This window comes from Amblyomma americanum, chromosome 1 (genome assembly GCF_052857255.1).
Source record: "Amblyomma americanum isolate KBUSLIRL-KWMA chromosome 1, ASM5285725v1, whole genome shotgun sequence".
In the NCBI taxonomy this organism is placed as follows: Eukaryota; Metazoa; Arthropoda; class Arachnida; order Ixodida; family Ixodidae; genus Amblyomma; species Amblyomma americanum.
In genome coordinates, this window is record NC_135497.1 from 270,044,989 (window position 1) to 270,070,576 (window position 25,588).

At 51.3% G+C, this 25,588-nt stretch overlaps 1 protein-coding gene across 1 annotated transcript in view; it reads right to left on the reverse strand.

Annotated features, from left to right (window-relative positions):
* Nucleotides 1-25,588, reverse strand: part of LOC144115067 (breast cancer anti-estrogen resistance protein 3 homolog) — a 172,161-nt gene extending 146,573 nt beyond the window's left edge. The window contains exon 1 of the mRNA XM_077649207.1: nucleotides 25,217-25,588. Coding sequence (XP_077505333.1) covers nucleotides 25,217-25,259 — 43 coding nt within the window. The 5' untranslated portion in view covers nucleotides 25,260-25,588. The remainder of the gene's footprint in view (nucleotides 1-25,216) is intronic.

The window sequence follows — 25,588 nt, forward strand, 5'->3', positions numbered from 1 at the left end:
TTGGAACTGCGCAACATGCGGTGTCGTATGACGAGAAATAACTAATTCGACGTTTTCTCATGTGCCAAAAGACTGCAAAACGTATTGATTGATTATAAGTAATTGCTACATTAGCATGCATCAACAAATACCCCTGTCTGACATATATACGCGACCTCAATCAAATACTGCTTTCCTTTTAATTCAACATGAGCCGGTTTCCTTTTAACCCTTGATTCACTCTACGTGGAACGCAGGGCAAACAATATGAGTACAAGTGTTTGTATTGCACACGTATATGGTTACACGCGGTTGCGTGAAGACCCTGTTGGATTTGTAAAAAATTGTAAATTGTGGGGCTTAACGTCTCGAAGCGATACATGGGCTATGAGGAACACCGTAGTAGAGAGGGCTCCGGGTTCTTTAACGTGCGCTGACATCGCACAGCACATAAGCGTTTTTGCACGTTGCCTACACGGAAATATGGCCGCCGCGGCAGCGGTCGAACCCGCGTCTTTCGGGTCAGCAGCCGAACGCCATTGCCACTGCGGCGGGACACTGTCAAATTTGCTGGTGATATGTATGGAATCAGGGGACACACTGCATGGGTGCTCATTTATTTAAGCACATCTTTGCAGCCCTTCCTTCTTCGTGATCCGTTTCACTGCTTATAGAACAGCCGCGGTCCCTTATTACGCTAGCAGAACTTGACCTAGCTTCCGATAATGAAACCCACCTTCCCCCTGTCATGAAAAAAACGCAGACTACTTTTCTAGCGCAGCACGGAGATTTAACCCGCGCTTGGCGGCGGCTGGCCAGTTGCCACCGTCACCCGGAGCCGCTACGCTGAGAAAGTCCCCGCGTATATAGCTGTTCCAGCCCAGCGCGCAAAGGTATGCAGCGGCGTATATAGCAGGGCGGGAAGCTGGGTGTGCGGCATTCCGTCGCCGATGCGTTCCACGAAAAAAAAAAAAAATGCGCGCAAGCGCGTCCCCCATCGACTTATCTCGGCGCGCAAACATGAGTGAGAAAGAGAGAGAGAAGGCCGAAGTAAGGATAAAAAACAAAAGCGCGTGCTCTGATCGGAGCGAGCAGGGCGGCCGCCTCGCGTAGCACGTGCACTCGCAAGCGCACTTGGAGCAAGGGGACAAACATCGCGCAGGGAGACCGTCGTAGTGGGGAGCATCCGACTCAGGGACGCGCGCCTGTACACTCTCGATTTCGCAAAAGGCGCGCGTCCGCCTTCCTGGCGCTGAGCCACACGGACCCAGCGTGCCTGCCAGGGCGTTCGGCTCGTAGCTACACACACGAAGCTACACACCATTACACGCGCCTCGGCATGCCGCCGACGGAGGAGGCACAAGGTGCGTCGTCGAGCTGCGCATCCCGCGAGCCCGAGCGCGATCAGACGGCCACGCTCTAACGACGGCGTGTGCGCGCCAGCTCAGCAGGACAAATACGCGCGGCCGTACGGCACGCGTCCATACGAGCAGCCTCTGAGGCAAGGAACGGAGGGGGGATGTGGATGGGGACAGAGGCGCACGCAGAGACGTTAGCGAACAATGCGAGGCATTGCGCGGGCGGCAAGGCATTGCGAAGCGGACACAACGATCTGCGGAGCGAACGGTGTACCTCTATAGGCAAGGTGAAACGGCTAAGCTGCCCTCCTCATACGCCATGCTGGGGAAAGAAGAGAAGGCTGCGGTTGAGGTGTAATTTGCGACATCTGGCTGACTCCCACTGAAGCACATCAATGGGGCCTTTTTGCATGCATTTTATGAACCTTGCGAGGTGTTTCACTGTAGTAATTATTCAGTACCACCACAAAAATGGCAGCGTTAGAAGTATCCATTCCAATGGGAATACTGTGACAACAAAGGAAATTGCGCCACTTCAAGGTTATATGCACTTACTTGCTCTCGCTTCTAATCTGAAAACGTACTGCATTTACTGTATTGGCACGCGTGTAAGGCCACCCCAGTAAAGCCAAAGGACGGTACCCTCAGTCCTTGTGACTCCGAGAAAAAAAATGCACGTATTCCGTTCTATGCCTCTGACCAAAAAAAAACAATAAGCAGGAAAACAAAATTTGGCGGACATATTTGTAAACTTTTTTCGAGAAAGTTGCACCCGGACTGCCACAGTGGAAGGCTCCGGAATTCATTTTGGGCTGTTGGGGTCCTAGCGTGCACCACTGTCCGAGTCCACGAGCGCTTTGCACTTCGCCTCTATTCAAACGCATCCGCCAAAGCAAGGCATTAAATCCAGGACCTCGTATCCCGCAACGGAACGTCACAGCAGCTCAGACAGTTCGGCATACGGCTCCGTCTCTTTCCATCCCGTCAGTTGGAAAGACGTAATCTTCAGATACCCAAATTACGGTTACGCAGTAGTAAGTTTTATGCATTTAGTGTTCGTCCACAACAAAAAGAAGTGCTTGTAGTGCCATGAACAGCTTTAAACACACGACTCGACAAATGCCTTTTTTGGTACTTTTTTGTTGGAAGCAACGTTAGGCTCCTTCGCCATTAAATTACCGCGGTAATTACCGCTGCTAATTGCTCCAGTCGCTTCATTATGCGGCCTACTGTAAACGCGGTAGGTGCAAACTGGCAGCAATGCTTTCATAGACGTCCACATACATCCAAACCATCGACGACACAAAGGAACTTGTCAACTCCCTCTGGCAGTCGGGGGGGGGGGGGGGGGGGGGGGGACTGTTAATTCTGCTGGAAGTGACGTGAAAAGTCGTGACACCACAAATGCAAGTTTCTCGGCGCTTACTTATTACAGGTGCTTCCGAGTTTCGAAATGGTCGCACTACGAAATCGTCCCTCTTTCAGGTTACTGCACTTCAACGAATTCCGATTTTTTGAATGTTTATTTGATCCAGCTTGTCTCAAACCATCGCAGACAGGGACCTCGCAGTATTCGGAGCCCAGGTATAAACGGGGCCATATACAACCGGCCACGGACTGGTACCATCTGGAACGGGAAGCAAACTCAGACCGGACAACGACGGAGGAACGAAGCGCCGAATATTAAAGCTATACCAACGACAGCAACTAACGGGCAACTAGAGAGAAAGACAAAAACGTCGAAACTGGCACAGTTTATATACTGCGCGAATTGAATTATACTTTTATCGAGCGATATGACCCGGCTGATGAGCGCTGCAACCCCGCAACCGCGATAGGGACAAGGCCAGAAAACTCGCACTATTGTCGGATTAAGCTGAAGAACGATACGGCTTTTCCCCGTCAAAGGACCCCTTTCCAGCCAATGGCGTCGGCCGATTCTCATGACGCTGCTAATGGGACAATGCAGGGAGGGGCCCCGACCTTGGAGGGGGGGGGGGGGGGGGGGCTATACCCTTTCATCTGCTGCACCCTGCATTGTCACGCAAGCAGGGTAATGAGAATCGGCCAACGCCATAGGCTGGAAGGGGGTCCTTTGACGGGGAAAAGCCATTTCGTTCTTGAGTTGTATCCGACTAAGTAGTCTGAAGGTCGTTGTGTAGGAAGGCGCGAAAGACAAGTCGCAATAAAATTAGCTTACACGTATTTTTAGTAAGATACGCATACGTCGAAACTAAAGAAAGTATCTTAATGACGTATGTTGCTTAAAGAGTGCAGATTATAAGGACTGGTTGTTCAAATGATATTAAAACAATAGTGTATCCCTCACACCCTATTCCGCTATCTGCTAGTCGCGCTTTATTCGCACCGCCTCCGAGCTGATGCATTAGGGCCACACCATATCCACTTGCGTTAATCCACCGTGATGAGCGAAGTACGCGTTGTATGAGTGACCCAGCGAAACCTCCCGCCCCTCACACTTTTTATTGCTCTCCCCCCCCCCCCCCCCATAGTTACCGCGCGCGGCCACGGATACATGTTAGCGCTGCTATCCTCCTCTAATTGCGCAGCTCTTCAAACGCCCCTGCCGTCACATGCTTGTCGGCGCAGCGCGACAGCAGGCTGCACGACTGCAGACGACACACACATGCTGTGGCCCGCATGCCAACGTGTCGCAGAGACAACAAAAGGGCCGCGACAATCGCGCGCAGCCCGCGAAGAGCGGGACACACATGCGAGGCGGTCACGGCGCAGCATCCTATCTCGCGCGGTGTCTGGTTCCAGACGCGCCCCATCAGAGCTGGGCCGGCGCCGGGGACGGCCGCGCGACCGCACATCAAGGCCGCGCCCGCACATGCTCCCGGCTAGATGTGGGACAGCCCGGTTGTTTCACACGAGAAACGAGGCTGAGCAAGAGGGCACCGCGTGCTGCAATATACGCGGGGTGTCGCTCTTACTATACTGTTTACCGAATATGGAAGGGAGATGATGTCGGCTGGTCCAGATTCCAAGCTGGAGAAGCCGGAAGTGGCGGCCCTGGAACAACACGGGGCGTCAACACAACTAGCTCGTTGAACAGAGAGACAGGCATGTTCTCAATCAGCAAATTTATTTGTGTTGTTCTATATGTGAGGTATCAAGTGCTTTTAGTCACAGTAGTAGCGAGCCGTTTTACGTTCAGAAACACATATTCTGCTATAACAAGAAAGGACATTCATGTCCGTGCCACGTATGAGCGCTCGAAAAAATCAAAGGTAAAGCTTTCAAAACCGTTGACTTACATCTGTTAAAAAGTTACGACAATTACGATCCATAGCGTGAACACGTTGAGTCAAAAGAATGCTCAATAATACTAAGCAATCGACACATACGCCCTACAGGCCTTCCGCAATAGCGGAAGAGGCGAATCCTATTCGTTATTCAGAAGTGCTTGTAAAGCAAATAAAAACACTATTAGATATTCATTCGTTTAAAAGGAGGCCATGTTCGTACAGACGATATCAAAGCTATACAATCTGGCCCAGAGTCGCGACTAGATCACCATGGCTAAGGCAGCAATGCACTACCAAGTACTCGCAATATTAAGGTCATCATGTCACAGGGAAAAAGGTGGTGTGGTCCCGGGTCTGAACCGATAATGACTTCGTCCACCTGCTGCGTGGTGACATTGGCTTCCCGTCCTCCAAGCACCACCAGTTCACCACGTCCAAGCGACAAAGACGACAGGGCCCTGCCTCTCAGCAGAGATGACTTCGTCGGCCTGCTGCGTGGCGACATCGGCTTGCTTGTCTGCTGAACTCGTGCCTTGTGTGCGGACTGCCGGAGAACCGGCGCAGATTCCCCACCGGTTGGCAAAGGGGCCAGCAGAGCCGCGGTAGCTCCTGTAGGGAGACGAAACAAACTCCAGGGCTTGCTCTCCGAGCGCCGCCAGATCGCCACGTCCAAGCGACAAAGACGACATGGCCCTGCCTCTCAGCAGAGATGACTTCGTCGGCCTGCTGCGTGGCGACATCGGCTTGCTTGTCTGCTGAACTCGTGCCTTGTGTGCGGACTGCCGGAGAACCGGCGCAGATTCCCCACCGGTTGGCAAAGGGGCCAGCAGAGCCGCGGTAGCTCCTTTAGGGAGACGAAACAAACTCCAGGGCTTGCTCTCCGAGCGCCGCCAGATCGCCACGTCCAAGCGACAAAGACGACAGGGCCCTGCCTCTCAGCAGAGATGACTTCGTCGGCCTGCTGCGTGGCGACATCGGCTTGCTTGTCTGCTGAACTCGTGCCTTGTGTGCGGACTGCCGGAGAACCGGCGCAGATTCCCCACCGGTTGGCAAAGGGGCCAGCAGAGCCGCGGTAGCTCCTGTAGGGAGACGAAACAAACTCCAGGGCTTGCTCTCCGAGCGCCGCCAGATCGCCACGTCCAAGCGACAAAGACGACATGGCCCTGCCTCTCAGCAGAGATGACTTCGTCGGCCTGCTGCGTGGCGACATCGGCTTGCTTGTCTGCTGAACTCGTGCCTTGTGTGCGGACTGCCGGAGAACCGGCGCAGATTCCCCACCGGTTGGCAAAGGGGCCAGCAGAGCCGCGGTAGCTCCTTTAGGGAGACGAAACAAACTCCAGGGCTTGCTCTCCGAGCGCCGCCAGATCGCCACGTCCAAGCGACAAAGACGACAGGGCCCTGCCTCTCAGCAGAGATGACTTCGTCGGCCTGCTGCGTGGCGACATCGGCTTGCTTGTCTGCTGAACTCGTGCCTTGTGTGCGGACTGCCGGAGAACCGGCGCAGATTCCCCACCGGTTGGCAAAGGGGCCAGCAGAGCCGCGGTAGCTCCTTTAGGGAGACGAAACAAACTCCAGGGCTTGCTCTCCGAGCGCCGCCAGATCGCCACGTCCAAGCGACAAAGACGACATGGCCCTGCCTCTCAGCAGAGATGACTTCGTCGGCCTGCTGCGTGGCGACATCGGCTTGCTTGTCTGCTGAACTCGTGCCTTGTGTGCGGGGGACTGCCGGAGAACCGGCGCAGATTCCCCACCGGTTGGCAAAGGGGCCAGCAGAGCCGCGGTAGCTCCTTTAGGGAGACGAAACAAACTCCAGGGCTTGCTCTCCGAGCGCCGCCAGATCGCCACGTCCAAGCGACAAAGACGACAGGGCCCTGCCTCTCAGCAGAGATGACTTCGTCGGCCTGCTGCGTGGCGACATCGGCTTGCTTGTCTGCTGAACTCGTGCCTTGTGTGCGGACTGCCGGAGAACCGGCGCAGATTCCCCACCGGTTGGCAAAGGGGCCAGCAGAGCCGCGGTAGCTCCTTTAGGGAGACGAAACAAACTCCAGGGCTTGCTCTCCGAGCGCCGCCAGATCGCCACGTCCAAGCGACAAAGACGACAGGGCCCTGCCTCTCAGCAGAGATGACTTCGTCGGCCTGCTGCGTGGCGACATCGGCTTGCTTGTCTGCTGAACTCGTGCCTTGTGTGCGGACTGCCGGAGAACCGGCGCAGATTCCCCACCGGTTGGCAAAGGGGCCAGCAGAGCCGCGGTAGCTCCTGTAGGGAGACGAAACAAACTCCAGGGCTTGCTCTCCGAGCGCCGCCAGATCGCCACGTCCAAGCGACAAAGACGACAGGGCCCTGCCTCTCAGCAGAGATGACTTCGTCGGCCTGCTGCGTGGCGACATCGGCTTGCTTGTCTGCTGAACTCGTGCCTTGTGTGCGGACTGCCGGAGAACCGGCGCAGATTCCCCACCGGTTGGCAAAGGGGCCAGCAGAGCCGCGGTAGCTCCTTTAGGGAGACGAAACAAACTCCAGGGCTTGCTCTCCGAGCGCCGCCAGATCGCCACGTCCAAGCGACAAAGACGACAGGGCCCTGCCTCTCAGCAGAGATGACTTCGTCGGCCTGCTGCGTGGCGACATCGGCTTGCTTGTCTGCTGAACTCGTGCCTTGTGTGCGGACTGCCGGAGAACCGGCGCAGATTCCCCACCGGTTGGCAAAGGGGCCAGCAGAGCCGCGGTAGCTCCTGTAGGGAGACGAAACAAACTCCAGGGCTTGCTCTCCGAGCGCCGCCAGATCGCCACGTCCAAGCGACAAAGACGACAGGGCCCTGCCTCTCAGCAGAGATGACTTCGTCGGCCTGCTGCGTGGCGACATCGGCTTGCTTGTCTGCTGAACTCGTGCCTTGTGTGCGGACTGCCGGAGAACCGGCGCAGATTCCCCACCGGTTGGCAAAGGGGCCAGCAGAGCCGCGGTAGCTCCTGTAGGGAGACGAAACAAACTCCAGGGCTTGCTCTCCGAGCGCCGCCAGATCGCCACGTCCAAGCGACAAAGACGACAGGGCCCTGCCTCTCAGCAGAGATGACTTCGTCGGCCTGCTGCGTGGCGACATCGGCTTGCTTGTCTGCTGAACTCGTGCCTTGTGTGCGGACTGCCGGAGAACCGGCGCAGATTCCCCACCGGTTGGCAAAGGGGCCAGCAGAGCCGCGGTAGCTCCTTTAGGGAGACGAAACAAACTCCAGGGCTTGCTCTCCGAGCGCCGCCAGATCGCCACGTCCAAGCGACAAAGACGACAGGGCCCTGCCTCTCAGCAGAGATGACTTCGTCGGCCTGCTGCGTGGCGACATCGGCTTGCTTGTCTGCTGAACTCGTGCCTTGTGTGCGGACTGCCGGAGAACCGGCGCAGATTCCCCACCGGTTGGCAAAGGGGCCAGCAGAGCCGCGGTAGCTCCTTTAGGGAGACGAAACAAACTCCAGGGCTTGCTCTCCGAGCGCCGCCAGATCGCCACGTCCAAGCGACAAAGACGACAGGGCCCTGCCTCTCAGCAGAGATGACTTCGTCGGCCTGCTGCGTGGCGACATCGGCTTGCTTGTCTGCTGAACTCGTGCCTTGTGTGCGGACTGCCGGAGAACCGGCGCAGATTCCCCACCGGTTGGCAAAGGGGCCAGCAGAGCCGCGGTAGCTCCTGTAGGGAGACGAAACAAACTCCAGGGCTTGCTCTCCGAGCGCCGCCAGATCGCCACGTCCAAGCGACAAAGACGACAGGGCCCTACGTCTCAGCAGAGATGACTTCGTCGGCCTGCTGGATAGTGGCATCGACTTGCCTGTTTGCTGAACTCTAGCCTTGTGCGCGGACAGCAGAAGAGCCAATGCAGCATCGGAACCGGCCAGCAAGGCCGCCTGAAGCGGCGCGGCGGCAGCTTTACAGAGGTGAAGCCACACCGAGGGCCCGTTCGCGAATCGTTGCCGAGTGCCCACGTCCCAGCGCCAAAAGTGGGAGAATCCTGGGCCCCACTCTCGATGCCTCAGACACAAGTCCCGGCCGGTTGGCCGCAGCCACGTCGCCACGTCAGAAACGTTCTTTCCGCTCGCTCATCCTCGCATTGCCGATGCGGCTGACCTTAGGAGTGGCGCTTGGAACTAGGGCGCTACCTGTTCCCTCAAAAGGAATCAAGATTGGCCACTGCTGCAATGAAAACAAATTTCTGGCCTTAAAAATCTATTTTGACTTTCTAGAAAAAAAGCTACGATTATTCTCTAAACCTCTGCAGTGCAAGGAAATACGGCGCTTTATTTCCCCACAAAACCGAAACTGAGCGCACGAGGTTTGCCGGAAGCTCGGTGTCCGCTGATGACGTGCTGCAATGACTACGGCGCCAAATTCGAGCTGCCCGATCCATGTGCCAGGGCAGACACTTTTTTTTTTGCTGTGTCGCTCTCAAAAACAGACACGATTTTACGGTGAGTATCCTTTTCCTTGCTGCAAGCGGCGAAGCAAAAGACTGCGCATGACGTGGTACCATAGCGCCGGCAGTTCGAAGTGGGCGCCACAGGCACTACACGTCGCCTTAAGCACACGCTGCGTCTGCACCAGGCTTCTTGGCGCTCAGTTTCGGTTTCATGCGGAAAAAAATCACTGGATTTCCTTCCGCTGCAGAGCTTTAGATAAGTTTTTTTTAATTGATATGGCGTAGTCTTGAGGCCACTGAGGACAACTCCATTGCATTATTGTTCAAAATTGACTATCTGACTCTTTATGTTGATGTTTTCCTGGCAGCTAAAGACACATTTATAGCCGAGAAAATTGGGTCTAGAAATCTTCCCGTCAGTGAACTAAAACTCGGGACGGTCTTTCCGAAAAAGACCGGTTGCCACCGTACTGACGTGAATGGCAGCGTAGCGTAGCCGCTGGGGATCCGCGTCAAGAAATTGGTGTCGACACGGGCACTTGTGAAATCGGCTGGTAGTGGCGACACCTGTACTTTCTCTCTTTTTTTGCTTGTTTTTATAGCTTACGAAAGCTCCGTTTTCATTGAAAGTGGTGTCTGTGATTTGAGCGCGGTACCCTATCGAAACAAGTCAACCTCTATTCGTCCTCAGTGTCCGTTTAAGTAATTACCCACCTAATTATGATGATTTTATATTAACTGACGCCCACCTCGGCTGACAGTGTGCTCCTGCAAATATTTTTTTTTCTATTTAGAAATTCTTATGTTTCGGAAATTTTTAGTGATTGCTGGAACACGCGCTAAAATTTGGCTGTTTCCAAGCATGGTTCTTAACCTTCTACGAGGAAAAAGCCTCTCAAACAGGTCTTGCTTTCCTGTTGCACTCACAGGAGAAAAAAAAATCGCCATTACATTCGTTATTACCATTCCAATATCGAAATACCTGTGAGAAGAGAAACGCACACCTCCCGCGACGAATGAGAAAACTGCCAACTACAAACGCTTTTTTTTTCTCGAATGCATCCGGGGACCATAGTCTATCTTCCAACAATCGGCAATCTGCGTACTCAGCAGGTGATAAAAACGGGAACGCTTGCTCAGGCATTCCGCTCTGGTTGCCCACCGTACTTTCCCCCGCTATGATTACCCATCTCTGACTCTGACACGACGTCCGCTGCGCTGGCTTAACGTTCGAACTATGCGCACTTTTCCTCTGCACACTGCCGCATTTGCTGAAAACGAGCCCGAAGAACACTTCCTCGCGTATTCACGAAATCGCATGACTCTCCTCGAAGCTTTAGTTTGGTGAAATAAACAGTTTCTGACCCATTACCCCATAACCGATGCATGTTTTAAGCCTTAAAAATTTGTTCTGAAACGGCGCGTGGACAGCTAGAAAAATTCTCCATCTGAACATTTCTTCTCACATATATCACGAAAAAAAAGTTAACTGAGTGAACGCTAACATGATTTTGTAGAAAACGTTCAAGGAGCAGTACCTCTTGCTGGGCTAGTTGGTAGAACATTGTGCAACAAAAGTAAAAAAAAAGCGCTAAATTTTACACAAACCACACAGAACCGTCCTGTCCGTGTTTCTGTGTGGTTTGTGTAAAATTCAGCGCTGTTCTTACTTTTGTTACACAATGTTCAAGGAGCACTTTGGTCCGGCCAAGCGCCGAGGTCTCAGACGCTGAGATCTCGTACAGCACGCGTTCTGGTAAGGAAAAGGCTATGGAAACCAGAACACATCAAAACACGCCTAACAGCGCCAGACTAGTTCTCTAACGCTCCCGCGCCTGTCCGTGTTCGATGTGGCGGTTTACGGCGCCCGAAACGACACTGCTTGTCTTTTACTTCAGTCGTGTCAGTGGCAAACGCGCCATCCGAGAAAATTTTATTTTAAAAAAAAGCAGGACAAAAAGAGGAACCCTGTAATCACTCGCTCCGCGCACTACAGTGATATACAGGGCCACAGAGCAAAGAGGATGGGTCCGCAGAAAGGGCGCCTTCGCGGTCGCTCGCAACCGCGTCGCTCGCGGCGACGAGGCAATTTTACGAGCACCTAGTCGCGATGCATGCAACAGCTGGCTGGCAAACCAAACCCTCGTCGCACTGAAATCGGCATATACAGGGCGCAACGCCCCGGTGAGTGCTCCAGTCGGCGGTGGACGCACGGCCTATCTTGCGACGGCTATCCACCCGTTTGTTCTCTATCAGACGATCGCCTCGGGCCACTGGAGAGGGCCTCAGCCGACGGCCGAAGCGCCAGGGTCGCTTTCCGAAGCTATGCGAAGCCAGCCTGCGTGCAGTGGCGCGCTCACTTCCGCCTTGCCACTGCAGCGTGCGCAAAACGGCGCCTTCGGCCACGTTGCTTTGCCGCGAAAGCGCGCGCGACGCCTCTGGCGGTCGAGTGAGGCTGACGTGTACTAGTAAGCGAAATAACCTTGCCTTCATACCCGGAACAATTGACTAACCAGCCGTCTCGTCACGCTGCATGCAAGCCGCGCCTCGCAGACCATAGGCAGAGTAGAAGTTTCTCGACGTTGGCCTTCGGTAATCAACAGTCGACGACGAGCCAATAATCGCTTGCCGCAATCGCGATCTTCGGCATTCCGGTGCCGCCAAGACAAACACAACTGACTCGCGAGATAATAGAGCGCAGCGCGCGGGCCAAGCGCCCATATAGCGACTTAGTGAAGTGGGGAAAAAAAAACCGAAACTTCCCATTGGCATCGCTATCGAGCTGTGACACGGAACACTTCGTACAGGCCAATCTTCTCATTTCTATGCCGACTTTCCCAAGTATTCACGTGCGATATCTTTAACGGTCGGTATGCTAATGAAATGCCTAAATGTCGATGTAATGAAAAAAGGCCACAGCATGGAAGCTAAGTATGAACAAATACAACTCATTCCGCTCGAAAGCACCTGACGTGAAAACTCCCCAAGTCGTACGAATGACGTCATCGTTCGCATCTAACATCCCGTGCACCAGAGCATATCCGTAAAAATAAGTGAGCCGCATCACAGAAGAGAGAAAAAAAGTGTCTTCTGGCTTCAAAGCTTGTATGGCGCAGTGCGGTGCACCATTCCTATCCCGCTACGCATTCTGCATGCTGAAGTTCGATGGAGGCGGGCGAACACTGCGGCGAACGCCGATAACTGTCCTCGCATTGCTTTCAATGAGCGCTGACGCCACTATTTATCCATTTGCGAAGCTGTGGCAGTTGTTACCGCAGACTGCACACCATCAGGGCCGAGGCAACGCATACGCGCGCGAGACTTACTCCGAAAAGAGCAGTCTGCGCGGGGCATAACCACCATACTTACCGCATACTTCGTTCCAGGCAAGCGAACTCTATCATTACTCGCTGCATGCAGCCCCCTCGAGTGGTGGAAGGCGGGCACGGATGCTTGCCCGGTATTACACGGTACAACCTGCGCGGCCTGGAACCATCTGAGGCGGCGATTGGAAAACACCGCCACGGTTTCATACGCGTCCATTCGTCCGTGCTTTGGCCACCATACCTGCGGCACCTTGCCCTGGGCTCGTCCATTTCTCTGAGCTGTGGAAATGTTTCCCCTGCTCTAAGATTATTTTCGTTTTGCTGTCGGCTCATTTGGGATACCGCGATGGCTGCAACAATGTATGTACGTGGTTTTGCTATTGGTCGAGTGCTCCCCGTTTATGTGGCGGTCACAATTAAGGCAAGCGATCTCGGAGCAGGTAAGGTTAAAAAAGAAACAAACACAGAAAATGTGGTGCTGGTATAGCATACAGCACAAGGAAGACGTTGTAGGTAAGGTTTAACGTGCGGAAGGTTCCCACGGGTAATGAGAAACGAAGAGCTCGAGGGCTCCGGATTAATTTCTACCATCCGTGTTTCTCTAACGTCAACTGCTATCGGGCAGCACATGGGCATTTTTTGCACTTTGCCTCTACCGATATGCAGCCGCCGCCTTCGGGACATTATCTCGCAGCCTCCTGCTCAGAAGTAGAATAAAGAATATGGTTGTAACAGAAATGGTTCCGTTTCCCAACAATATCTAAATAACAGGGCTCCACCTTGAAGTGGATCGCCGGGTAGCATGATGGCATGGAAGCGATCCCCTCTCCATTTCAGGCACACCGCACATAAAACCGCACGAGTATAGCCTCAAATTCCAAAGAAAAATTCTTCACCAGAAGCGTACGTCCGTCCTAAGACAACCCGCCGCCACTTTCATATATCTGTCCCCCAACCTATCATCTTTCCTCCTCTTGCGAGATGATGGTGCCATTCCCCGTGTTCTGCAGACCATTTCCACAGTGACCGCCAAACCCAGCCCCCTCTCCGCCATTACATCCGATGCCTTTCCAGACGCTCGGGGCGGCCAAATTACGAAGTGTAACCTGCACGAACGCTGCCCAATGCTAGAGCATTCAAACCGCCCTCCGAAGCTCAGTTCCCCGCCTCCTGCAACTCATATTCTTCTTCGGGAACATACTGCTTGCGTGAAAAAAGTGTTGTCTTTGCACTCGTGTAGAAGGCCATGTTACACTTTAAAATTAGACATCATTGGTTCACAATAAAGAATATTGTCTCTCGTTCTGTCTGCATATATTGACGTATAACGACTGAAACTGCTGAAGCAGATGAGACGATGACGGTGATGTCAAGACGGTGGGCAGTTGTGTGACGAAGTACACCTTCACTTCGTCAGCCACGCGATTACAACAAAAGAAAGCAAAAAAAGGGAGTTCACTACAGTTCAACATCACGGACATCACGCTGCATGATCGTCGGCTTACTCGCCGGCTTAGTGACGAAGGAACCAGTTCCTCGAGCGCATATAACAAAAAACATTTTTTTTTTCACTGCGCACTGGCGACGTTTCCGCGAGTTTATAATGAAAGCACTCCATTAAATCTTCTCAGATTGCGGAGAGACTAAAACGGCGTCGTGAGTAGATTACTCGCTTTAATCATCCAACTTTCAAGCTTTTCGCGTTCGTTTACGGCCGTGGCAATGGTGTTTTTGAAAATCGTCTGCATTTATAAGTGCATAAAACAGAAACCCATCACCATGCTTGTTTTTTTTTTCGAACTGTCCCGGTTTGCTGGATACATCGCCTCAAGGCCATGTTCACGCGGTACTTTTAAAACGCTTTTTCTTTTAACTTCAAGCGAATAGTAACTGACGCTACCTACAACAATACCCGGTATTCAGGAAAAGCGTTCCTAGTTGCCTCGGCTGCTATCACGAGGCGCAAGGCTTTGAACCTTCAAAAAAAGCGGTTTGACATCATCCGTGACGTAAAAAAGAAATAGAATGACCGGGTGGTTGCAGAAAATAACGTGATAGGCCGCTAGGGTTAGCGGCATTTACCGGGCGCTGTCCTGAATTGCTGGTGATGAAAATGAAAGTTTGGAATTTCCCCTCTCAGTCTTGTTATGCATGTGGCGGCATTGACGCCGAAGCGAGAGCACTTCCACGCTCAGTGAATTTCTTACTGTCCGAATTATTTACTTTACCGCCCCGACCAGGCGCAGTCAAACTTCTATGACTGTTTCCCGAGATGAAACAACGCCTTAAAGGTACGCACTTCGCTTCGGAGGAAGCTTTTATCAATGCATATGCCACCGTATACGACAGCAGGCAAATACTGGTAGCAAAAATGGCATCGACGCCGGTTGGGACTATATACAAAAAGCGGTGTGTTCTTAGCAAATACGACACTCCAAGCATAAGCTTGCATGAAATGTCTTTCAGTTCTAGTCCATTAAGAAACGTTGCAGCTCAGGAGGCAGAAATTGTTGAACACCTCTCGTATAAGTTTAATAAAGACGCGTGAGTAGAAAAACAAACGATATGATTAAAAACATTGCAAGGATGCTTTTATTTCTTTAGCATTTTCTCTTCTTACGCTGTATCTCATTCTTTCCGTTTCACTGCTGCATCTTCACCATGCATGTGCAATGTGTTCAGCCCTATCGCAGAAATAACGCAGTTGTTAGCGAGCGCTGTATGCCACTGTTGAAATGCTTAAGGGATGGGCGAATATCCAAGTGTCACGAGAAGTGACTATTCGCGCAAAAAGCGTTCTATTTCGCATTAGCGCCCTTGACTTGAAGTTACACTCAATTTCGTTTTTAGGGAGAATAGAAAAGGAGAATTTAATTTGTCCGTTCCACTGACGAGCGCTCCGCATCGACGGGTTGCCAAAGCGCCTTCCAACGCACGCGGAGCGTCGCCTCCGGCTGCGGTGCTTCAAAATTAACAGGGGTGAGCGGCAACTTCCTCGTTCGAAACGAGACGAAGCGGTAATATGTGTGTCGCGCGTCGAATCGCATATCGCCACTGGGGGTCGCCCGTCAATTATCGCCAGAGGGCACTGCTCTACGTCGCGGCGGGAGCGGGACCACTTCATGCCCAGGGAGGCAGTCGCTGCCAGTCGCGTCCCTAGCAGCCTGCAGTCGGATGCGGTGCGCTGGAGGACGACCCGAAGGGGCCGCGCGCCAACGAGGTTCAAGTGGGCCACAATGGCGACGAGTAGCTCCCCACTCGTGGTCGTCGCACAGCGCCCGCGTGCAGTGGCGGATTGGCCCGGCCTTCGTCGGTTTTGACCGAAGGAAGGAGATCCGGTATTCTGTACCCCCCCCCCCCCCCCCTCTCTACAGAACGAAGGCCGGCGTATGCACCTATGCTTTGCTGTACACGGAAGGCTGTTCTTCACAGTGTTCGGCGCAGCCAGCTTGGGCCGCGGTCGCCACAGTCGAAACTACTGTGAAAAAACAAAAAAAGTGGTAGCGAGCCCGATATAAAGAGGTAGACGATGTTATATTCCTAACACGCTGTTGTTTACAGCAACAACTAAGTTCCTAAGCGTAAAAGAAGAACCACGTCAAAATTAAAACACCGAGCAGAGGGAAGACCTACACAGCAACAAAGAGATAAAGTTAGAAAAAAAAAAACATTGCAAGTCTTCCCTTAAATCCTCCAGTGCCCCACGAAGGAAGAGAAAAAAAAAAGAACCCTGAGCGCTTCAGCGCCACTTGGTTCAAGGTTTTAAGTGGCAGAGGGTGTTACCAATGAGCCGAAGCTCTTTATGGCAGTAACGACAGAGGGGCAGCGGGGGGGGGGGGGGGGGGGATAGGTTGTTAAGAGACTGTTTGGTAGTCAGCCGCCAGCCACCTACGCGCATGCGTAGAACGCTGCAAACTGCGACAGGAACTGAGACAGGGCATGGCGCCAGAAACACATCATCGACGTTTAGAGGCACGATGACGCGCAGTCAGCGTTCTCCGCGTGTCTCGAGCTTCTTCCCCCTAGACATGCTTTGCCCTCGAATGCACGCATTGTGTTTAATGCACAGGTTAGTTTGGTCATTCCACCGCAGAATGACATGAAGGTGGTAATCGCAGAAAAGTCACAAGTTGGAATATTGCGTGCAGAACTCAGAACAAGACCCTGGATAACCCAGGATTAGTGGATAACACTGAATTAAGTTCGAAAATGTTTGTTTTCTTCTTCGCCGAAATTAAAGCCACAATAAGCCTCGACACGTGAGCGTTCGCCGACGATTATGCGTGTAAATAATACGCTGCGCCAGCGTTGCGCACCAGGCCTGATTCCAAGCTACATAGAGTGTTCAGCACAGATGCCTCACTGTTATTTACCCAAGTTTTATGCGATTCCTCAAATCCAGACTTGTGTAAAGCACAAGACGCCTGAGAGTAAACAGGAATTTCCTCCAGGAACCAGAGCTTTCAGCTCCTGTGCAATACCGTATACCTGCAACTGTAGTAGTAGCCGCCGCGGTGGCTGAGTGGTTATGGCGCTCGGCTGCTGGCCCGAAAGACGCGGGTTCGATCCCGGCCGCGGCGGTCGAATTTCGATGGAGGCGAAATTCTAGAGGCCTGTGTACTGTGCGATGTCAGTGCACGTTAAAGAACCCCAGGTGGTCGAAATTTCCGGAGCCCTTCACTACGGCTTCTCTCATAGCCTGAGTCGCTTTGGGACGTTAAACCACATTAAAACGAAAATACAACTGTAGTAGCGGCACAGATGCAGCAAAAACTGAGAGGGGCATTTAATAATAGCATTTTGCCCCATTAAGCAACATGACAGCGAGTTCGAAAAAAAAGATTCAAAGCTTACACAAGCAAGAACACAGCTTTTGAATGCGTGCATAAAGGCAGAACTTGAACGGACCAGTTAGGGTACTCGCGAACACACTATTATTCGTACGATACTTCTTTTACAATGGCTGGCTTGTTCTCGAACAAAAATAGCCTTCCCTTGTTTCCTCTGCCGCACTGATAAATATGAAACAGCCCGGAAGAAGGGGGAACAAGGAGAGCGACAACAATGACGGAAAGCGAAGATGTCGGCCTTCCTTGAACCTTATCGTTCTAACCAACGTGCAAAGAAGAGTGAAATGACCACTAGCTCAAGACGCATGGCAGAAAAGGAGAAGCGCGGAAAATGCGGCCGCTTAACAAGGAAAGTTGGCGGCAGCAAACTGGACAGAAAAAAGCAAAATATGGATCGCACGAGCCGGAAAAAAGGGAGGGAGCGCTCCTCGGTATTCGCGACATTCACGGGGAAACTTTTCTCCGCGAGGCCCCTCCCGACGCACACGCTCGGTCACTCCGGCGATGTGCGTCAGCGGAAGCCAAGCGGTGCGGTCGTCACACATACGGGCGACTGCTGCTTATCGATGCCGGGCAGCCTCGAGTCACTGGATGCGTTCTATCCAGATACTATAACGCAGCCATATACACAGCGAGCGCCACCGCGCAGCTATAGCAACGGTCACAGCCGTGCTGCGCGGGAACTCCGCGCAGCACCCCGCTCCACCAGAACATTCCCCCGTGAATTGAACGGCAGAAATATTCGACGATCAGCATACATGGCACGTCGGAGGTATACACCGAGTGGGCACTTTTATCGGCGCTTATCGGAGAAGGGCGTCGGCATCGCGGCTATCGAGCACCGCCTCGCCCGCGAGCCCTATATGCCAGCCCCAAAGCGAATGGCGCGGCGGATTCGTTCCCGGCGCAAAAGCGGGACACACGACTTCTCGGAGTTTTTTTTTTTTTTCGAGAGAGAGAGAGTGGAGCTCCGCCGGATATTTCACCCTTACTTCGAAAGAGCCTAAAGGGTGCCAACCCTCGACCATAGTTATAAGGTGCCACAACGACGCTTTCCCGCACAGGCGAATCGATTTGGCTTCGTGGCAAAGTGAAGATATACCTGGAAACCGGAATAATCGGCGCGGATACCGCAGGTCGAAAAAAGCGATATTTTCGGCTGTGCTCATTCACGCAAACCAAAGCAAACAGAGAGAAAGAAAAAAAAAGTAGAAGCAATATGTGACCTCTGTCTTCCCCTGAATACAAAGGGCTTCAACAAGCAGGCTATTACCCCCTGACGAAACAAAAATCTACACTGAAACTATTAAAATAAACTAGAAATGCGCACGCCTTACCGAGGCATGGTTATAACATGACAACCGTAAAGGCTCACAATCGAGCTATATATATATATATATATATTATATATATATATATATATATATATATATATATATATATATATATATATATATATATATATATATATATATATATATATATATATATATATATATATATATATCAGCAGTACATCCAGCTGGGCTTGTTGGTTCATACTTCAGGAAAAAGACCACCGGCGCCCAAACCGTAAACAAGGTCTGAAAGGAGAAAGGATGATTGACACTAACTTAAGACAGTCAGCACTCGGCCGTTCTGTCTTCATTTTGTGCCCCTGCCTTTGGTTGGCGCTGCAAGCTAAAAGTACCATGGCTTGTAAAAGCGAACCATTCTTTTTCGCGTATGCTTTCAGCCTGGGAAAAAAATATGAAAACCCAGACGTTAAACAGCTACTGTCTGCAGTACGAAACTTGTTTCAAGCGTACAGATACCAGAAAACGTATGCTGTCGCTCCTTTGCACTCAACGTCCCGCGAGGAATAAATAAACAAAAAAAATATCGAGCAGCACAAGTGTTCTGAGAACGCAGGTCACTGTTCTTTGCTCTCCGTTTTCAGTATCAGCCAACACGCATAAAAACAAAAGGTGCATGTCGGTCACTAGGGCGGCCATTAAAGGATATCACCTACAGAAGCCACGATAAGAGCCACGGCAGGCAAAGAGGAGACTCCGGTTACGCAACAGTCGCTTAATCTTCACATGAATGGCCCATCATGCAGGGTCACGTACTAGCTCGCGCTGGCGAACAACGCTCGCAGTTGGAGGGCAACAGCAGCGTGGCACTATATAGCGTATAAGTGCAAGCTATCGGCAGATGGAGAGCGTGAGCGGAGCACGTCTCCAACGTTCTAAGCAAGTCCATGCGGGCATGAGACTTAATTGGAAAAGGCTGGCACGTTTCATGGCGACGCTGGTAAAAAGGCTGCGAGGGAGACTGCCGGTGCTTTTAGGCTTTCAAAAGCCGCGGTTAGTCGGCGGTATAAGAATGAGAACAGTGCGTTTACACTCTCCTTTTGATCTGTTAAGCGATTATCAGTATGTCAAAGAGGGCCTTTCTGGAACTTTGGGGACTTACTGGAGGTTGTAATTGAAAGTTTTAAAGGTGAGAGCAAACCGTTGGATGGTGGTGTTCTCTCTCTCTCTCTCTTTTTCGTGCCGCGGTGGGCTGTACCACGGCGCATTCTTGAGATGAGCGTGAGTTTTGCCGCTATGTCGGTATAGCGGCAGTCGCGCCACTGCTTTGGCCTTGGTACTCCTTTTGCTCAACAAGTGCCCTTAACAGCGTTAGAGAATAGCTACTTCCTGTCTTTTTTATTTTTTTTTTCTTCGCAGCACGCCAGGCGTCGAAAGGGCTGGTGGCTACAGGTCGGGAGCTGAAACGCAATGCAAGTGGGTTTCTCACATGTCCTGAATAGTCGGCATGCATTTACAGGACTTCCTGCTTCTGTCCACAGCTCTAACATCAGCCTCCGTACATTGGTCCGATAGGCGTTGAATTAAATTAAGCTTGTTTATGTGTGCGTGGGTTTCTACATTCCGCGTATTAAAGACGGCAGATTATATTTCTCTGGCTAACATTACGATGGAAACGACTAAAGAAGCGTTGGGGCAAGACGGGACACTACGAAGAAACACGAGCCCAGGTATGCGCTGTATCTGTGTTTCAACATTGCGTATACTGTCGTATCGTGCAGTTGCTTTCATCTCTTCAGCTGTGCTTCAACAGGCCGAAGCCGACGCCTCGTTAATATTACTGTCTTCCCGTCGAGAATGATACACCATCTAAACCGATCCTATAAACACAAAAATACGATACCGAACGTGCCGCACCGCGTGGAAGGATGTACAGCCTTTGAAAAAAACGTAGAGCCCAAAGGCGTTTCGTTCCGGGCCATGTTGTGTGGCTTGTTACGCATCGCCCAACGTTCTGAGCTCTTGAAGGTGAGAGGAACTCTCGTAATCAGCGCTCCGAAAGTTAGGACTTCCATGGATCGTACAAGAGTCCCCGCTATACACAGCTTAGAAGCTCGTGACTCGGTGACAAAGGCTGTATATCACCTCTGCGGACCAATTTGTTTCTTCGAGTGTATGAGCAATCATTCGGGATAACTTTAAACCACCTAGAAGCCCTACATTTCAGCAGGTGCAGCCTTCGTAAAAGATATACAGCCCAAGATGCCTACTTCCGGGTCGCGCAGGAGGGCTCGTTTAGCCAGCGTTCCAAATCTCTCAGAGGTGAGACCTTTCTTCTTTGTCCTTTCGAAGCTGAAGACTTTCAGAGGCGCTATAGAAAGCCAGCCTACATGGCTTAGAAGTAAACCGCTTTGACTGAATATTTTTGACAATGGCTGTAACTTACAGCACGCATGGTTGCTTCGGAGCGTAAAATTCAACTAGAAATAACCCAGCAAAGTGTTTGCCCCATCTTTCATGGGCATTACTCACGGATCCCTGGTACATTTTAAATAGCAACTGGCACTGTGTTTGAGCGTCGTATGACGCGTACCACTGGCGCCGATTAAAGAAGCCACCCGAGAAACATCGCAATACCGTGCTTGCTATCGGGGTTAGTTCATCGGCACTATTTGCGCAGGTTACTGGCGGAGGCCGCTTGCCTCTCACCAGTATAGTTTCATGATGGTGATATTTTAAAAAGTGATCGATGTCGATACAGTGCTGTTGAGTGATGTGTGTCGGGAGGGGGGGACTGGCAATGAGTCAGGTATTTACTTTTTTGTTTTATTTTTGTCTGCGTCCTAGGTAACCAATGTTGTCTAAATAAAATACTTTTCTTTTACCTAAAAGCGACCCCGAAGTGATAAGTGCGCAACGGTGCTTCACAGCAAATAACTTTGCGTACTAGTGATTAGTGTGGACGAGGCAGACAGCGCTTATGCAGACTGACCACAAAGAGGCACATGTCGGCGCACCTCCTAGCAAATGGCACAAAAAGGCGCGTCTACGCAACGAGTCACAAATAGCAGTGAGCTGTAAAATGACCTCAATGACTGCAGCTGCAAACATCCCAGCGCACACTGTGGCAGATGAACGCTGCAACTCATAAAACCGCCCTGATAAGGCATAGTCGCAAATCCTATTAGTGCGAAAACATTATTCCGATGGGTAAACCCCCAGCAAGATCTTGCCATGTTTGTGGGTTTGTACGAAGTGAAATAAACAAAAAATAAATTAAATATCCGCGACTGGTATTCGAACCCGCGGCGGAGCGAACAGATCAGCTTTGCTGGCCAACTACGGAGAGCACTAGGCTATCGCGTTAAACTGCAACACACTCTCGCGCTGTGCATTGCACATCGTTTTTTTTTTTCATCAACTAATACTATACTATCGAACTAATATTCGCGCTTTGAGCTATGTGGCGGTAGTGACATAGAGATGTGCGCTGCATGCGTTGGAGTGCACAACGTTGTGGCAGAAACAAGACACTAGAGCAGTACGCGTTGGCGTTGACAACATTGCTGCAGAAACGCGGTACTGGAGCATAGGCCGCCGGCGTGCATTGGGTAAACTGGCATTGACGATGAAAAACTTGAAGACGTGCATAGCTATAGCTCCCTGGGTCAGTGGACACCTCAATCGCGCTTTCGGGTACGTGGCGGTGATTTCCACCTGCAAAGAACTGCGCTTTCGCACAATATTTTGTGCTTAGCAATTTGCTAAACCGCCCGCCATTTTTTCTGATCAACGCCACAGTGTAATTGCATTCATAGGGGCTCTGAAACCCCAACACTTCCCGGCACCTTTCGAGCAAAGGAAACGATAGGGCGGTTTTTTGAGTCCGTCCAAATGGACAGTAGAAATCCGCGAAAAGATTTTAAGGAAGTTTCGTGTGAAGAAACGATGAATACGGGTTCGTGACTTGTCTGTGACTGGATACCACACGAAGGGGCCACGGAAACCACCAGAGTGCTGTATTTAAGCCACAAAACAATGCGGCGTGACGAAGATCTCTGTGGTTTTGCAGAAAAAAACAAGCAAGCAGTGCAGCCGCGCGAGATTATGGCAGGTTCCGGACTCATTCAGCGGTGCCATGTGCACCTTGTTTCATTGCGTTCGAGCCGTGACGCCCTTGACGCCAGAGCGGCAGCTGTACGTAGTATTATCACAATTAAGCAGAACATCCACCTTCGCAGCAACTGTTTCCAGCCAGTTAGCATGCCTATATCCGCTCGCAGTCATCTGTCAAGAGCCATTTCACGCTTGTTCAGCTGTCTAGCTCTCCATCCTTTACACACCTCTCCAACTGTTCCACTCTTTAATATGTCATCTCTTGGCCTCCTTTCTTCTTTAATGTCCAGGGTAGCACCCACCGCGGTGGCTCAGTCGGACACAGGCCGCATGGCGATGATGGCGAAATGCGAAATATCCCGTGTATTGTGCAATGTTTGCGCACGTTATAACACACCAGTTGGCCAAAATTATTCTGGAGGCCTCCACACGATGCTCCCCTGAGCGCACGTGCAGCTTTGAGACGTTAACCCCAACATGCCATACAATACCATACCATATCCGGAGTAGCCAGGTCTGCCCACATCGTTGAAAACACATCTTCCTCCCCTTGCTTCGAGAGGAAGGCTTTGTGCTTTCACATACTGTTATTATTTTGCTCAGCAAGCCCATAAAGGTGGATGGAGGGATAAGTTGAACAAAGCTTAGCTATTGCCCTATAGTATGCTTTAACAACATTCACCTGCGTTTTGCATTATACACAGCGCTGCATGACTACTGCTGTATAAGGTTTGAAAGTCTGCGAAGCCATATGATATGTCCCGCCAACTTTAAAACCAATAAAAAAAACGGTTGGCGGTTTAGTATCGCTGAGCACGAAATACTGTGCAAAAGCGCAGTTTTTTTGCAGGTGGACACCACCACCGCGCACCAGAAAGCGTGATTGAGGTGTCCATTGACCCAGGGTACCATATGCGCGTCTTCAACTTTTTCATCGTCAGTGTCAATTTACCCAATGTACGCCGGCGGCCTATGCTCCAGTGCCGCGTTTCTGCAGCAATGTTGTAAACACGAACGCGTTTTGCTCTAATGGCGTGTTTCTCAGACAACGTTGTCCACGCCAAGGCATGCAGTGTACGCATGCAGTGCAGCGCACTCTATCACTACCGCCACATAGCTCACAGAGCGAATATTAGTTTAAAGCAGTATTAGTTGATGAAGAATTTTCAGATTCTTTTTTTGCAGCTAACAAAAGACAGGTGTGTATATATACTTTTTGCGGCTTTGAGAGAATGGAAATTCCTTCGGAATCGCTTTTCTAGACTGGTGCCCTCAGAGGTTCAGCGGCTGTCTTCCTCAGCCGATGTCACGCATGAAAGTAAAAACCACTAGTCAATATTACTTTCTGTATTTTGCAATTTTATCACACTGAAATAAATCTTTTATGACCATACCGCATCTCTGCGCTGCGTTTTGACTGTAGGGGCATCGGTGGGAGGGGTGCGAAGGACGGGGGGGGGGGGGGGGGGGGCGCTGTGGTGAAATTTGACTCCCCATAATGGAGAACCCTGCGCGCGCCTATGGATTGAAGCGTCATGGTGACGGCTGATGACACGAACCCTTAAATGCGGGATATTCAAGATAACCGTTGGTATGCTGCTGACTGCGGACCCCGAATCTCTTTATTCGCACCTCGAAATCAGTGTGTGAATTAAGAATCGGGTTACTCTATTCAGAAAAATTGGCTTGACGTTATATATTTCCCCCCAGCAATTCCATTTAGGAATTTAGCACCTTCCTAATCGAGTGAGTGCGTGAGTGGTTAAATTTTTTATACCCTGAAAACACCAATGACACGACGAAGTCTGTTTACATACTACGTATACACTGACGTAGAATCAGCTGTCCAGACGATGCCATATTACTCAGCTGGGGAACAAACTCAACACGTTCATTTGTAACCGATTGTCACGCATATGCAACACTACAGTTGGCATTGAACGATTAAGCTGATTGTTAGACTTGGCGTAGTGGCAAAGACCACGCAGGAATCGTCCATGAGAGAGACAAGAAATGATTTGCCGCATTGCAACTGGCAGATTTATAGCCGTGAACCCAGCCGGGGACGAGAAACCGCTCAAGCTTTGTAAAGCGCGAACGCACAAGGCCACGCATTATGTCCGCCATAATCTATGTGTAAAATTCCAAACAATGTGAATGCAGCCGTCACCGGTGCAAAGCTGTTGTGGACTAGATCGACTGGCATACACAAGACAAAGTTATATCAGCCCATGGATAATGTAGACGCACATGGAAATCTGCGCAATCACCGCGTAAGTATGAGACAAAATTCCACTCAGCCACAGAGTGCATAGTGTATACTGTGCGAAACAGCGGTAGGCGAGCTCTTGTGATTATACATTAACCCAGGCGCGTTCAGTTGCATACATTTAGCGGTACCAACGCCTGCTGACGTTCGCAGCTAGGAACTGCCTCATAAATTGGTGCCAGAAATTCTGCAAGGCCAACGTAGTCGTTAGCACTCCGTCAGCTCAAATAACGTGCCACTGTTATCTGCACATATCTATATACAAGATTCCCAAGGAGCATGCTCCCGAATACGAAGAGTCGGAAGCATGCCCCTCACGCCCCGTAGAAGCGCGAGAGCAAACGATGAAGAGCAACTTACGTATGTCCGGAGAGCGCAGACATCCTCCGTGTTTGTTTCCCATGGTTAAACTGTTCCGATGCTGGGAAACTGCAGCACTCCCTTTCCAGTTCAAGTAATCCGTATGGGAAAGCGCAATGCACTAAGCGCGCGTACACACGGAAACATGCGCTTGCGCGCACGCCGACACGACACAGCAACTTGTTGGCGTTTTGTAGCGGCAGCGGCACACGCGCAGTTAAGTCGCGAGAGAACCTACGCACCTACGTTCCCGTCATCGAGTGAGCGCGACTCGCAGCAGCGCACGTGCTTTCGTAGGTTGATTGACGAAAGTTCCGGAGTTGCGTCAGTGCGAGAAGAAAGCGCGCGCTATGCCGCTGAAGTGGTTGTAGT